Source organism: Sylvia atricapilla, chromosome 10, assembly GCF_009819655.1.
Source record: "Sylvia atricapilla isolate bSylAtr1 chromosome 10, bSylAtr1.pri, whole genome shotgun sequence".
In the NCBI taxonomy this organism is placed as follows: Eukaryota; Metazoa; Chordata; class Aves; order Passeriformes; family Sylviidae; genus Sylvia; species Sylvia atricapilla.
This window is the reverse complement of record NC_089149.1, coordinates 4,007,473-4,021,441: the sequence shown is the minus strand read 5'-3', so window position 1 is coordinate 4,021,441 and position 13,969 is coordinate 4,007,473. Positions and strand designations below refer to the sequence as shown.

The 13,969-nt window shown below is 43.0% G+C and overlaps 1 protein-coding gene across 1 annotated transcript; it reads left to right on the top strand.

Moving 5' to 3' along the window:
* The first annotated feature begins 3,591 nt into the window (after nt 1–3,591).
* Nucleotides 3,592–11,928, top strand: LRRC34 (leucine rich repeat containing 34). The gene is made up of 10 exons (XM_066326435.1): nt 3,592–3,913; nt 4,807–4,928; nt 5,073–5,137; nt 5,885–5,968; nt 6,977–7,105; nt 8,336–8,431; nt 9,801–9,955; nt 10,040–10,195; nt 11,282–11,408; nt 11,667–11,928. The coding sequence occupies exons 1-10, from the start codon at nt 3,798–3,800 to the stop codon at nt 11,868–11,870; spliced, it is 1,254 nt and encodes a 417-aa protein (XP_066182532.1). The 5' UTR covers nt 3,592–3,797; the 3' UTR covers nt 11,871–11,928.
* Nucleotides 11,929–13,969: the final 2,041 nt, after the last annotated feature.

Sequence of the window (13,969 nt, the reverse complement as noted above, 5' to 3'; positions counted from 1 at the left end):
GTTTTTACCTTTAATATCCACTTTCTGTTGAAATCTTCCTAACTGAACTCAAGTTCAGTGTTGGGGTTTCTTGTTCTTTCATAACTGGATTCCTCATTCTCAGTTCCAGAGCACAGGACAGACCCACTAGTGACAAATCCTCCCCTGCTCCTGATCCCCCTGCTCAGTCTTTTGCCCTTTTATTATTCTGTCATGCCAATTGTGCCACTAAAAAGCTTTTGTTCCTTTTATCACCTCTACTAAATGTCTTGTCAATTTCTGCCCAGAAATCTCTCTTCCAATGATTTCCTCCTTGGCAGTTTCTGATTCATCCTTCTCTCTGTTCTTCTTTGCCGTCACTTAAGGTGAAAAAAAAAATTCATTAGACATTTCCAAACAATCAAAACAGCCTCAGTTACCCAGTGAAATGGAAAATCAGAACAGAGCATCCCACTTTGCTGCCTGACAACGAGCATAATAATGAGATTTCAGTATCAATCAAGAGCCAAACAGAAATGAATTCCATACCCTGGGTGCAGATTCAGAAAGCACTGCCTGGAGATGGAGCTCTGCGAAGAGCTGGTCTCAGAGACCCTCACCAACTCCCTCAGGATGAACCACCTTCCCTGAGGCAAGCGGAGGGAGGGCAGGACTGCAGTTCTGACCAGCAGTTGAACTAAACAAAGGGCTCTGTTCCCACCCTGCATTTTGTCCCTGCACAGTTGCTGGCCCCAGTCCAGCTCGATGCTCAATGTACACTACAAATGAAACTCAGGGGCTTAAGGGGTAGCTGAGCAATACAGAATAAAAACAAGACAAGGACATTGTGTATCTAGGACAAACAGCTGTCTGCCTGTCAAGTGCTGTGGAAAGACACGGTTGGACGTAAATTTGGCATGCAAGAATTATAGCAATATTATGTTTGTCATGGTTCTTTTTAACAACAAATGTGTTATGATGTGTCAGGACCAGAATCATGGTGGAAATTGCATCCTGCAGACCCACTCCTTTCAAATAATCCTGTCATACACAGACACATCCCAAACTGCCACCAGGCCACCTCAGACATGAGCAGTACCACTAAGGAAGTGACAGCTTGCAGTCATTCAAAGTGCTGTAACTGCAGATTGTCAAAACATCAGTGATGTTTTGCAAAAGTGTGGAGATACTTTTGAACAGCTTTTTACACCTCTGTAAGACAGGATGGTCATGCAGGTCCTGCTAGAAGTGTGTGTTCTGCTTGTCTGGAATCCTACTCCATCTTTCCAAACAAGGTACTGATCATTTCTGGTGGTAAAGTGCATAAGTAAGGTTTATAATCTGTGATGTTCTTGGGATCATTACTAAATACAAATAATCAACGTGAGTTTTAAAGGCTGAGCTTTGATATTATTCCTGTTCTGACAGTTCTGGCCTGATGCTGCACTATGTACCTAAAGAGATTAAGGGTCCCTTCAGTCCTGCATTTGGGAGCAGCTGAAGTCCATGGAATTTCTATGTTGCAGAAGAAAAAGATCTTGCTCTTTCTATTGCTCCTGCCTGCAATTTGCTTATGTCTTCTGGCAGACATTTAATTCCTTTATCTTGTCCCAGCTATAATCTTTCTAATGACTCCAGGAGAAAGATCTCCTTTGGAAAGATACTGAATTTATTTTCAGAAAGTCTAAGGCATTTAAAATTTTCAGTTCCTTCACCTCCACAGGTATCTAGACACAGTCATTAAAAAGATATATTATGTCAATTAAATAGTAATCTTTGGGATTTTGTTTTCAGGGAAAAAAATCTCCTAAGAAAATTCTGTGGAGCTGCATTACTGTTGATAGATGAACACAGAATATTCTGCTCATTAATGTCACATTATACCTCACAGTATGGTGGAAATTTTGGCAAAGACATCTGTGTTGTTTCCTGTGCTGGAAAGATTTCTTAAGGGTTTAATTTTATTTCTTAGCAAAACCATTAGTCTGCTTCTTCATTTCCTTTGTATGCACAGTGCAGGGGAGGGCAATTTAAATTAATGAAATCTGAAAGTGAGTCTTTTGCATAAATTACTACTTCTGTAAATATAACCTTCAAGAAGAAAACTGCACCAGTGGAAAAAAATCCTTGAAAAAAAAATCCTTGGAAGAAAAGCATTGCATAATATAAAAAGGAAAGTGCGTTCTGAGCCCTAAAATGAGGATCTCTATGAATACTCTTACACTTCTGATAGCCCAAGGGTGCATAATTGTTCATTATCAAATGAACAGCAAATGTTTATGGAGTTAAAGACATTAACAATATCACATCCATTTTTAAATTGCCCTTCGCTCGCTTTGTGGCAGATTGATTCTGTGCAAATGCAGCTCTTATTTTCCAGTGTACACAGAAAAAAAAAGATGCGAAACACTGCAGCAGTTCCTCCAGTCAGGATTCCATCTTTATGATTCAACACAAAGGTCAGTGTTTCCACGTTCTTGCTGTTTTCTCCCTGCCCGAATACTGAGATGCCAGCGATAATGAGGAACCCAGGCTCGGGTGTGTACCAGAGGAATGTCCCTTCTCACTGTGGTAGGGAAAACTGACACTTGGTTGTAATGGAGAACTTGGATCGTGCAAAAGGGTATCAATAAAATAAAAATTAAAACGGAGGAACAAATACATTTTTTCATAGCGCACATTCCTTTGGGAACGGCATCAGAGCGTTTCTCACACAGATCTGGCGTCCTGACACCAATTAACCTGGTGGAGGATGCAGGTGCACTGAGTAACGTGGTGCTCCTCACAAGAACACGGGAAAGGGAAGGCCAGCAGCAGGGCTGGGGTGGGATGTCCTCAGGCTGTCCACACGGTCTGAGCGCCCTCGTGTCAGGGAGATTCTTCCAGCCTGGGGGAAGTTTGTGCAGGAGGTTACTCTGTGAGACACAGACAGCTCCTGGCAGTGCTGCAGTGCAGGAACACGGAGCCCACCCCTGCTGCCTGGGAGGGCAGTGGTGAAATCACCGGGGCCATTTATTTGCTGCAAAGGGCCAGCACAGGAATCTCTGCAGGAGCAGCTGATCCGTGTAACCATGGACAGTTTTGCAAAGGCTCCTCGGAGACCAACTCCGTGCTCTGGGGTGCGGTGAGGAGGAACCTGCCCTGCCCCGTCCGCAGGCTCTGGGCAGCACCGGGGGCTCAGCCCCGCACGGGGGACACCGGGAACGGGCTCCGGGACACCGGGAACGGGCCCCGAGACACCGGGAACGGGCCCCGGGACACCTTCCCCGGGAACGGGCTCCGGGACACCGGGAACGGGCCCCGAGACACCGGGAACGGGCTCCGGGACACCGGGAACGGGCTCGGGGACACCTTTCCTGGGAACGGGCTCCGGGACACCGGGAACGGGCTCCGTTACCGAGCTGAGCTCGGCGCAGCCCGGTTACCGAACTCACCGCGGGCCGGTCACCGCAGGCTGAGCTGGGGACAGGGGACAGGTGGCCGTCGCTCAGGTAAGGCCAGCGGGGCCCAGCTGCCACAGGGATCACTTCTCTGATCGCTCAGATACTCTTACCTCTGAGTTTATTACCGAATATGCTGATCTGGAAGGGACCCACAAGAATAATCCACTCTGAAGTGAATGGCCTGCCTTGGTGTAATTAGCACGGTGCTCTAACCGACTACAGCACATCAAAAACACACCCACAGTTTTCCTCACGCTTTTCCTGTATCTGTTACTCCAAACCACGAGCTGAAACCCTTTCCAGACCGAGCCCATTTGTATTGTTATGCAGATCTCTCCTCGTTGCTAGGCTGCCAAAAACGATGCAATAGCACTTGGTTTTGTTTTCCAGCAGGTCATGGCGGTTCTTCCAGATCTTCACCTGCATTATGTGCAGGCCTGTCAAGATTTGAGCCAGCCTGAAAACCCCTTCATTGCTCGTGTGCTTCAAGAGGCTGATAAAAATGATGAAATGTAAGGAAATAACGAATGGGGTGTTCCAGATGCTTCTGAAAGCCTTAAATGGGGTAGCAGGATGAGGAATTGAAAAATGAGAAAGTTCATGCAGTTTCAGGCTTAAATACAAATCAATTTTAACATTTACTGCTGAAGTTCTGGTTTGACTCATCTTGACATCATCTTGGCAGAAGTTTGTAGCTATACATCCTTTCTGGGCAGCTTTACAAGCAGTGAAATCAAAAAAAGTGAAAAATGTACAGGATGGTGCCTTTCTGTCCCCTAAAGAAGCCAAACCCAGTGTTTAGTCATCCTACCTCCCTTCTTTGTGTCTCACTCCTGTTTAAAAAGCCTTAGCTGCATCCAGTTACCTTCCAGCTGGTCATGCTTCCCTGAGCTGTCTCTGAATCTTGGCAAGCTATTAACCACCCAAATTCTCTCTCAGTAAGGGTTTGGGTACTGCTTCTTCTCATAGACGGTGCTGGGATCAAAGTTAATTGTCCTTTGGAGGAAAAAAAAAAACACCTGAGAAAATGAAATGGTTTGTGTTAGGTTTTGATCCTGAGGGCAGGATAAAGTAAATAAAGGAAGGAGAGCAAGTAAAAAGAAGATGATGAGGTAACCTCTGAGATAATCTTTATTTCCATCTGTCTTCCCCTCAGCTTGGTTATTCCTGCTTTCAGTGCAAGCGTGGCCTTGCAGCTGAGCAGTGCCTGCAGAAAGGGCAGTGCTGAGGTACTGCTTGGATCACATCATCTGTCCTGGTGGGACCAAAAGGAGTGGCAGCAGATGACCCTGTGCAAGAGCTCCAGTGAGGGCAGGCATGGGCACACCTCTGATCTGGAGAGAAAATTAATTTCTCTCTATCATTTTACTTCTCCTCATGTGCTTACATTTTTATGTTGCTGCAGAAATACAAAAGGAATCACATTAAAATTAGCTGGAAATAATCATCTGGTGCCTGTGCCAAGAGTTACAGATGATGATCTTGGAGCTCTTGTCTCTGTCTTAGACCAAGCTGCCTTTGTCACAGGTAAGGATTTTTCCCTGTGTGTTTGACATTGCTGTGCTAATACAAGAAAACATGATCAGTCTGGATTTCAGCCTCAGTTCACCTTTTGTTTCTTTTCATTAAGAGATCAGTTCAATGTAGGTATGCATTCTTCATCTTTTTCAGGTTTGGATCTTGCCTATAGTTTATTGACTGATGCTGGAGCACAGACCATAGCAACTTTCCTCCAGGTGCCAAGAGATGTTTATCTTTCAGCAACTTGTAATTTATTTGTCCATAGTAATATTTATATGTGGTGTACTGGGGACAAGAATGAGCTGGTTGGGCAAAATTCCAATAACTTTGACTATCACATCCCAATCTATCCAACTAGAACCTCAGATTAAATTCTCTGTGGAGATTTTTAATTTCTGGTAGAAGGCCTTTGGATATTTGCCTGAGAGAGGAATGATGGAATAAACTATGAGGCTTTTAGGCTTACAGCTCAGTTCAACAAAGGAGATAATGCTTGTGTCAAGTGTACCAGGGCCTTTGTTTCAGCTATTTTATAGTCTCTGATAGCCTTTTTCTGGGCCTAAACATAGGGAATTTTAATGCAGCCTTATTGTCATTTTAAGCACTGGGATACAGGTGGAAAATAGAGAGTTGCCACCCTGTGCCTGTGTTCCTAGGATTTGAGGGGAGGCACTGTTAGGTTCACAAAATACCTGAATTTGTTCACCTGAGCTTTACCACTGCCTCATGCTCAGGGTTCCTGGGTGCTTCCTGAGGCCCCATGAGGGCCCTCCCTGTGACAGGTTTTATGCCTTGCCCTCATCACCTGACATGCATTTGGCATTCTTTAATTATTATCCAACCCATGAACTGCCTGAAACGCTGCAAAGGGAAGAGTTTCATATGTGTATCTCCTTCTTGGAAAACACAGCTGTGTTTTTGAACAACAGCTCTCATTGCTTCCTGCTCTGTTTGTTCCCAAGGAGAACTCCAGCCTGAGGTATCTGAACCTGATGTTCAATGACATTGGCACAAGTGGGGCAGAGCTGATAGCAGAAGCACTCCATGTGAGTATTTGCCTGGGAGATTTAGGCAATGGCATCTCCTTTGATATTTTTGCTTTTGATGACCAGTACTGGCTGTGCTGCCAACATCAGAGCTGGCTGAAAGGGGCCTCTGTCTTTGCTCCTTTCAGCATGTCGCTGTGTCACAGGGTTTGCCTGGTTTCCCAAGGCACACTTCAGAAATCACATTTCACACAAGAGAAAAGTTGCACTGTGCTGCCATTAACACTTAATTATCTAGAAAAAGACATAATTGTCTATAAAAGGCACAACTATTGCAGGGGTTTTTCTGAGTGAAAAATGCTATGCCACAGGATATATAATGCCATCATTCTTTTCCTTTTTTTTTTTTTTTTTTTTTCACAAAAAATGAAATTAAATTTGAATGTACTTTGACATCAATATTTGTCTTGACTCAAGATGCCTGAGACATGTTTTCAAAACTTTGCCTTACAGCAGCACCACAGACCCAAGTTTTTTATTTTTTATGTGGTTTCCCAAGGAAATGAGGCTTGTGTGTAAGATTTGTTTTGTTTGTGAAAGGAGACTCACATGAGCTGTTTCTTCCTCCTTCACAGTCTTTGAACCCTGAACTGATTTCAACTAAATTTTACAGGCCTCCAAAACATGAAGGCTGTACAGTAGATGTACAATGCTGGGCTCATAAAAGGCCTAACAGATTTAAATCAGTATTAATGTAATTTGTATCTCAGATGATGATTTAGGCAGAAATATTTGTCTGGATTATTTTCATGAGTGCGATGAAATTCATGAACATGGGAGAAACAAAAGTTTTCAAATACAGGAGTTCTGCTTGAAGACTCTTATGTTTGGTGCCAGGGAGGAGAGCCTGAGCCAAGAGCTGAACCAGTGTTATCATTTAGACACAATTCTTCTGAAGGGTTGTTTTGTCTCTGTGTGACAACCAGCAGAATTCACATGAAAAAAACAGGACAGTGTTGTTTTCCAGGCCATCCTAAAGGAATATATATTTTTTAAAATTTTGTATAGACCAATCAAAGTCTTGTGCACCTGAGAATGACTGGAAACAAAATAGGAAACCAAGGTGGGATGTTCTTTGCTTCAATGCTAAGAATTAACTCAACCTTAGAGAAGTTGGATCTTGGAGACTGTGATGTGGTGAGTAACCCAGTAAAATTATCAGCAATGAGACATAAGTCTTTCAAGGGTATTACAAGGGTCCTGCAGTGCTTAATTAGGGGGAAATGCCATCTGTTGTCATTGATTTTGTGACAGCCAGAGGTAACACAATATATAATATTGCAAAGTGTGCTTGGAAAGGCACATTGCATAAAGCACCTGTGAAGTCAGAACTGGGGATATTTTAGAGCCACCGTGTCTCTCTAGGAATTCAAGTGCTTGGCTTGCACATTTTCTGAGGTTTTTTTTTCTGCTATTCCTTTCTGTTAAGCTAAGTCCCATATAATTCATGTTGAAGAATGGACTTCTCAGTCCCTGGAGAATCTTTTCCTTCTAAAGTGTGCAGTGCTGTAACCCCTGAAAGTCACTCATCCCAGAGCTCTGCTGCTCCTCTCAGAGCTTGACCCATGAAGGACACAAACCCAGCAGTGCTGAATTGAGTAGAAAAGCACCCAATTTAATCTTAGACAATGTAGTTCCTCCTAGAGCTGGGCACTGAGACTTCTTACACAATGCACAGGAAGACTCAGGAGGTTGTGGATTGCTTCTAAAAGCCTACATTTGTCTCCTGGAAATTCAGAATTTGCTTCTGAGCCAGAAGGGGGAATACCCCTCAGAAAGTGTGAAGGTGTTATGAATACATGAACAAGGAAAGTGTAGGCAGTGTAGGATTTATTTAAAAGCTTGGTATCTGTGTGCTTGGTGGGGAGTTGATAGAGTTGGTTTAAAATGAGATGGCTTTGGGTACAGACCAGCCTTCTTGAAAAGTACCATAAATGTAAAATAGAGGCCAAATTAGAAGAATATTTAAAAAAAAATCTAAATTTGCCCAATTCATACTAAATATGAATTTATCTGTTGGATAAATGTTAGGGGAACACACATAAGCTGATTTTGCCTCATAAATCAGGGAAATCAAAATACAGGATTAACTGAATGGACAAGTATTTTTTAGATCCATTACTCTTTTTCTTTTCTGAGTTGCCAAGTAATTTGTGCTACTTAGTCTAATTTCACTCTGCAATTCCATAGGCAGTTGGCATTGGTATTATCAGAAAATCTATGTGTCTATCATATCAGTTGCCTGCTTGTAGTCCCATCCCTCCAGAGTAGATGAAGATAGAAATAATAGTAATGGTAATTTGGTAGTTTGATTTATACACTGAACAATTTTCTCTAAAGAATTTGTTTATTTATTTTCATTCCCAGGGCCTGCACTGTCTGATAGCAACAGCCATAGCCCTGACTCAGAACAAATCACTCAAAGCCATAAACCTAAATCGTCCTTTGCTATCTGGCCAACAGGTATGTGAGTGACTGTGCAGTCAGCTCAGAGAGAGGGGCATAAGTCAGGTCAGTACTGATGTATTTATGGACATCTGAACTACACAGCTCTATGGAATTCCTTACAAACTGGAGAAAATGGTTGCAGGAATATTATTTTCTGTGCCAAGTTTTGTGCAGTCACCCATAGCCCTTGTTTAACTAGAAGATTAAATTTTTAAAAATTTCTTTGTTGGTACATTTGTTAAATAACGGGCTAATGGAGAGGGGTTGGTATTGGGAAGCAAGTTTTCCTTCTGCTGTTAGAACATGGAGTTTCCTGCACTGTTCAGCAAACTGAGGGAGCCATGGTGTATAGCAGGAAATGAGGGGGAGCTGTTTAGCTGAGCCTAAAGAAGACAGACACTGCAGCAATTCCCACATTCTCTGGGCTGAGTGGTTTTGCTGTCTCACTCTGTGCATGGCTGGTGCTGCTCAGCTCTCGGCTGCAGAGCTGGGTAGAGGTGGAGTCACCTGCCTGGCAGCAGTTCTCCGGTGGCTGGGACAGGATCAGTGTTTTCCTGATGGCAGGATAATGAAATTAAGCTGTCATCAAAGCCAGGTCTTCCTCAGTTCTCAAAGGTAAATTTTACAGTTTGAACAGATTTTAGTAGTTTCATTTCTAAGGCTGGGCTGGATCTGCCTAACCCCAGTTTTGGAAGTCAGTTTAAACTACTGCTATTGGTAACAGTAGGGACCTGGTCTGGACCTGTCAAAGACCCAATTTGTCATTGTTTCCATCTTCAGCTCTATCATCTTCTGAGGCTTCTGGGTTTTTCCTTTATTTTTTTTTTTCACACACAGTATTCACTCAGTTATTTTTTTAACTGAACAGGACAACTTTGGACAAACTTCCTTTGCCTTAGAGTAGCAGGACATACTTTTTCCCATAGAAGTCCTGTTTCTTTTGCATACAATTAACAGAACCCGTAAAGTTGGAAAAGATCTCCAAGATCAAGTAAAAACTTTGACCAATTCATTCTTGTATGAAATAATTAGTATAATTTCAAAATACTTTCAAATGGTAGCAAAGAGTGACTCAAACATTCAGTTTTTTAAGAGCAATAACAGAGAGGGAAACTGATTAGACATAGTTAAATGTTGATGCTCCACTGAAATTTGCAGTGATGTAGACAGTACTGTAAAGCTGCAAATATCTCTGTAGTGTTTTTCGTCTCTTTTTTTTTTCATTTTTATCATAAGATGTTGTTTTGTGTTATTTTTGTATAATATACAAAATAGAACACTACTGATGACCAGATCTTGGAGTTAGTTGCATATCTCCCTTTTACTTAGGCACAACTGTATCTTATCCTAAATAAGCCTGATAAAACTGAGTGTATGTGTCTAGGAGGAGACCACAGTTCACGTAGCTCGGATGTTGAGGAGTAATTCTTCTCTTGTGGAACTCCACTTGGGCAAGCATGGAATGAAAAACTTTGGTGTGGAGCAACTGTGTGAGGCCCTTTATGCAAACTCCAGCCTGAGATACCTTGACCTCAGCTGGTGAGTGCTTGAATGTTAGAAATTAGAAACTCATTTTCTTAGCAACTTAAAAAAAAAAAATTAAAACGTGCATCACTCTTTCAGTAACAACATAACCTATGATGGTGTGAAATTTTTGGGAGAGCTACTGAAAAGGAACAAAACCCTGAGGATCCTGGATCTGGGTGCAAACCGAATAGAAGACAATGGAGCCATTTACCTGAGCGAGGCCTTGGCGACGCGGAACATGACTCTGCAGGCGTGAGTATTTGCACAGCTTCCCCAGGGGCTGCAGGTGAGAAACCTGGACTTTGCACTGGCTGAAATGGCATCTCAGCTCTGTGTCTTCATGTTGATCAGACTAGGAAAGTGAGGAACTTCCAAATGGTTTGGACAATTTTTCTTTCTTGGAAAAAAAAAACCCAACCAAAAAAACCCCAAGTGAGTGATTGGATGGGATTTCCTTACTGAGAATCAGTGTCTGCTGCCATGTGAGATGCTCCAAGACTTGTGGGACACCCTTGGGTGCTGGAGGTGAGCCCCAGGTCTGCTCAGAGCTCTCACAGCTTTCACAGTCACTCTTAGAGGGTGAGGGATGAGGCAATTGATCTGTTTTCTCTTTCTGCCTCTTTGAAGCGCAGGTCCCTGTGGTGCACAAACGAAAACAAGAGGTGTAGGCCCGCAGAATTTTGAGATAATCAGATTCCACGCTGGGATAAGGCACTATATTTGTTGGTTCTGATCTTCAACCCTTAAGAAAATCCTCTGTTTAAGTTCGCTTCCGGGTGAACCCAGAAGAGCTGTAATCTCTCCATCAGGGTGTCTTTTGCAGCCGCGTTAAACCCCCGCCGGCAGGATGTAAAAGCTGATCAAAGGTGTTACCTGAAGCCATTAGTTTTAAGTAGCAGACTGAGGAGGTGGCGGCTGCGAGGTGCCTCTGACAGCCTTGCAGGTTCACTAATATAAAAATAACTGCCACTTCACAGAGATCAAAGCTTAGCCTGGATAAACGCCAAGGCTTGGGCTTCAAAGCAGTGTAGAGATGAGACCTGGCCACCATGCAGCGAAGTCACTGACACTGAAGAACTCAGTAGTGAACAACCTGGCTGCAAGAGGCAGGAAAGTGTTTTGAGAAATAGAGTAAGTCCAGAGGCCAACTGCCTTTGGAACCTGAAAAGGATGTTAGAGTAGGACTGGCTTTGATACAAATAAATAATTATATTATAAATAAAAAAAGCTCTATATATGTATTACATACATAATAATAAAACTAAATCATAGTTAAATTTTTATTTTTAACTAAGAGATGGGAAATCTGTGGTTTGGCATATTTTCTCTGTTTTCTAGGTTGTCTGTTGTAAACAACAATATAACTGACGAAGGACTTGTAGCTCTTGCCCATGCAATGCAATCCAACACCACACTTTCCCATATTTACATCTGGGGGAACAAAATTGATAGAAACGCCTCTGTGGTAAGTGTTTGGCTCTGAACTCGCCTGAGAAGGCTGGGGCTTGTTTGTTCTAATTTCTTTCCATTGCTGGGAAGACTACAGCGATTAGGGAACAAGACACCAGATTGATTTGGGGTTTTTAATGTGGTGGTGCTGGGAGGAGACTCCCTGGAGATCAGCACTAAGGACAGGACTAAATTCCATGTGTTGTCTTGCAGAGCCTTCACCGCGCTTCAAAGGAAGCCCCACGTGTCAAATTCCTGGTTTTCTCCATTCCAGGCATTCTGGGAGCTGATCGAGATGGGCCGCCTGGAGCTGGGCTGCACGGACGTGGTTCCCTACGAGGTGGATGGGGAGGTTTTCCTGGCAGAGCTGTCCCACGGGCTGGCCAAGCACCGCTACTGGGCTCCGCGCTCCGCCGCCGTGGACCCCGGCGCCGCCAACGCCAGCCTGGGAATCCTCCCTGTCTCCAAGTATTTGTGAGTGTGGCAGCACCCCGGGGCACTCCCTGTGCCTGAGCTTTCCCTACCACCTTTCTAGTAAAATAGGGTTGTGTCAGTGTCAGATTCGCTGCGTTGATTATCTTTGGGGTTTGAGTCTGGGAGGAATCTACTACACCTGTTGGAAATGGCAACAGAGAGAAAATATCAAACAAAAGACCTCAAAATTTGTTGTTAAGTAATGTTTCATCCTATAAAAGTCTGTAATTGTGGAAAGGTTTGTACCCAGGCAGAGCACACTGACAAAAGCAGTACCCAGGACTGCTGCTGGGCAGCAGATCAGGTATCCTGCAGAGGCAGATTCCTGCTGAAGCCGAGAGCTTTGGGTAAATCCATTTGTTAGCACTGTTCTCCACTCTTTCCTTTTCCAATTTTTCAATTGCATCCTTTTAATCTTCTTCGAATAGTGACTTTTTTAAACCAAGATAAGTGAGTTCACTTAGGCATTAAGCATTAAGCCAGAGCCATGCTAGAATTTAAAGCTGGTGAACCCACTTTGCTGGGATATACATGGAATTTTGATTAAATTTTAGCACATACCTGTTTCTTATACTACAAATAGAAACCACCACCAAATCTGGTGCCATTATTCCTTCTCATCTCATGAAAACTGCCTAAAAACATTTGTACCATTTTAGCCCTGTGGCAATTCCTACACATGAGTAAGACAACAGATGCATGTAATGGTAGTCAAACATTGTTTAATGGTTCAGACAGACTTTGTGTAAGTTTGGGAATCACTCCGCTGGTTTCCTTTTTCCATTCACTCTGCTCATCCCTGCAGAAGTGATTTAATTTATGCTCCTAAACAGAAAAAGTCACCAAACAGGACAGCAGAGGTTTGCTCTAAGCCTTTCATTAATGCAATCCTCTGTCCCTCTAAATGTGCCTGTTAAATATCAGCATAAAGTTCCAGAATAATCTGTGACTCTATGTACAAGATGAAAGCATGAGAGATAAAATATAAGAAAGTAATTTCAGTAAAAATAGCTGGGAAGCAGCAGTATAGCTGCTGCTGTTCTGACTCTGTATTACCACTGTGGTAGAGTAGGAACAGAAAGACATTTGGACACCACTTCCTCAGCTGAAATGACCAGGGCAGTTGTGAAAGCTGCTGTAGGTGGAGGTTTGTTGTTGTTTGGTTGGTTTGTTGGTTTTTTTTTTTTTTTTTTTTTTAATTACCCCCACCTCCAAACAAAAATTCCTCAGGCTCTTTGCTCCAAGAGCCCTGATATCCTCAGAGGCCTCAGACTAAGCCCAGAGCAGGTTTGTTTGTTCTGCTCACCTGCACAGGGCCCTCCCAGCCTGCAGTCACCCAGTCGAGCACAAAGTCCACACGTCATCTGTGAACACCCACCTCTGGAGAGGAGCTTCTGTTTTAACTCTGGCTCAACAGGAAGGGTGCAGCAATGAGAATTAAAGTTGGGGATATACCAAACATGGTGGTTTGAGAAGAATCTGCACACTATGAGCATTCCTAAATTCTGAAATAATTAGATAAGCCTGTGTTGGTACTTTTCTGAGTGCTGCTGCTCTGGATCATTGCAGGTGACACTGATAGTGTCAGTACTGACACACTGGTGACAGAACTTCTAGCTAGAAACACCACTACAAGACTCAGACAGGCATTTTTTCTATGCATCTTTCTTTCTCTTGTCGGGTATATGAAGTTCAGTCTAATTTCACTGCTCAAATTAAGTCTTATTTACTTGTATGAATGACATTTGCTAATCTGGGGTGGTATCAGGTACCCAACTCTACCAACAGCAGTGTTTTGGTTTTCCTGATGTGATAAGGCGGCAACAATATCACAGTCAAAATGTATCAGGTAAAATGGCATCTAAAAGTGCTGGTGTATGTGTTTGAAGTATTTGCACTCTATCTGAACCCTTGTTTAACAGCAACTTGTTCAGCCCATAAAGCCCTCTTCATTACTGACAATATCCATAAAAACAGCTCATGTGTTACAGTTTTCTTTGATATTCCTTTGTAAGAAAGGGCTGCAGAGTAATTGCTACCAAATTTTGTATACAGCTTCCTGCAAACTAAAACAATTATTTGTGCAAAACCCTGTATTGCTTA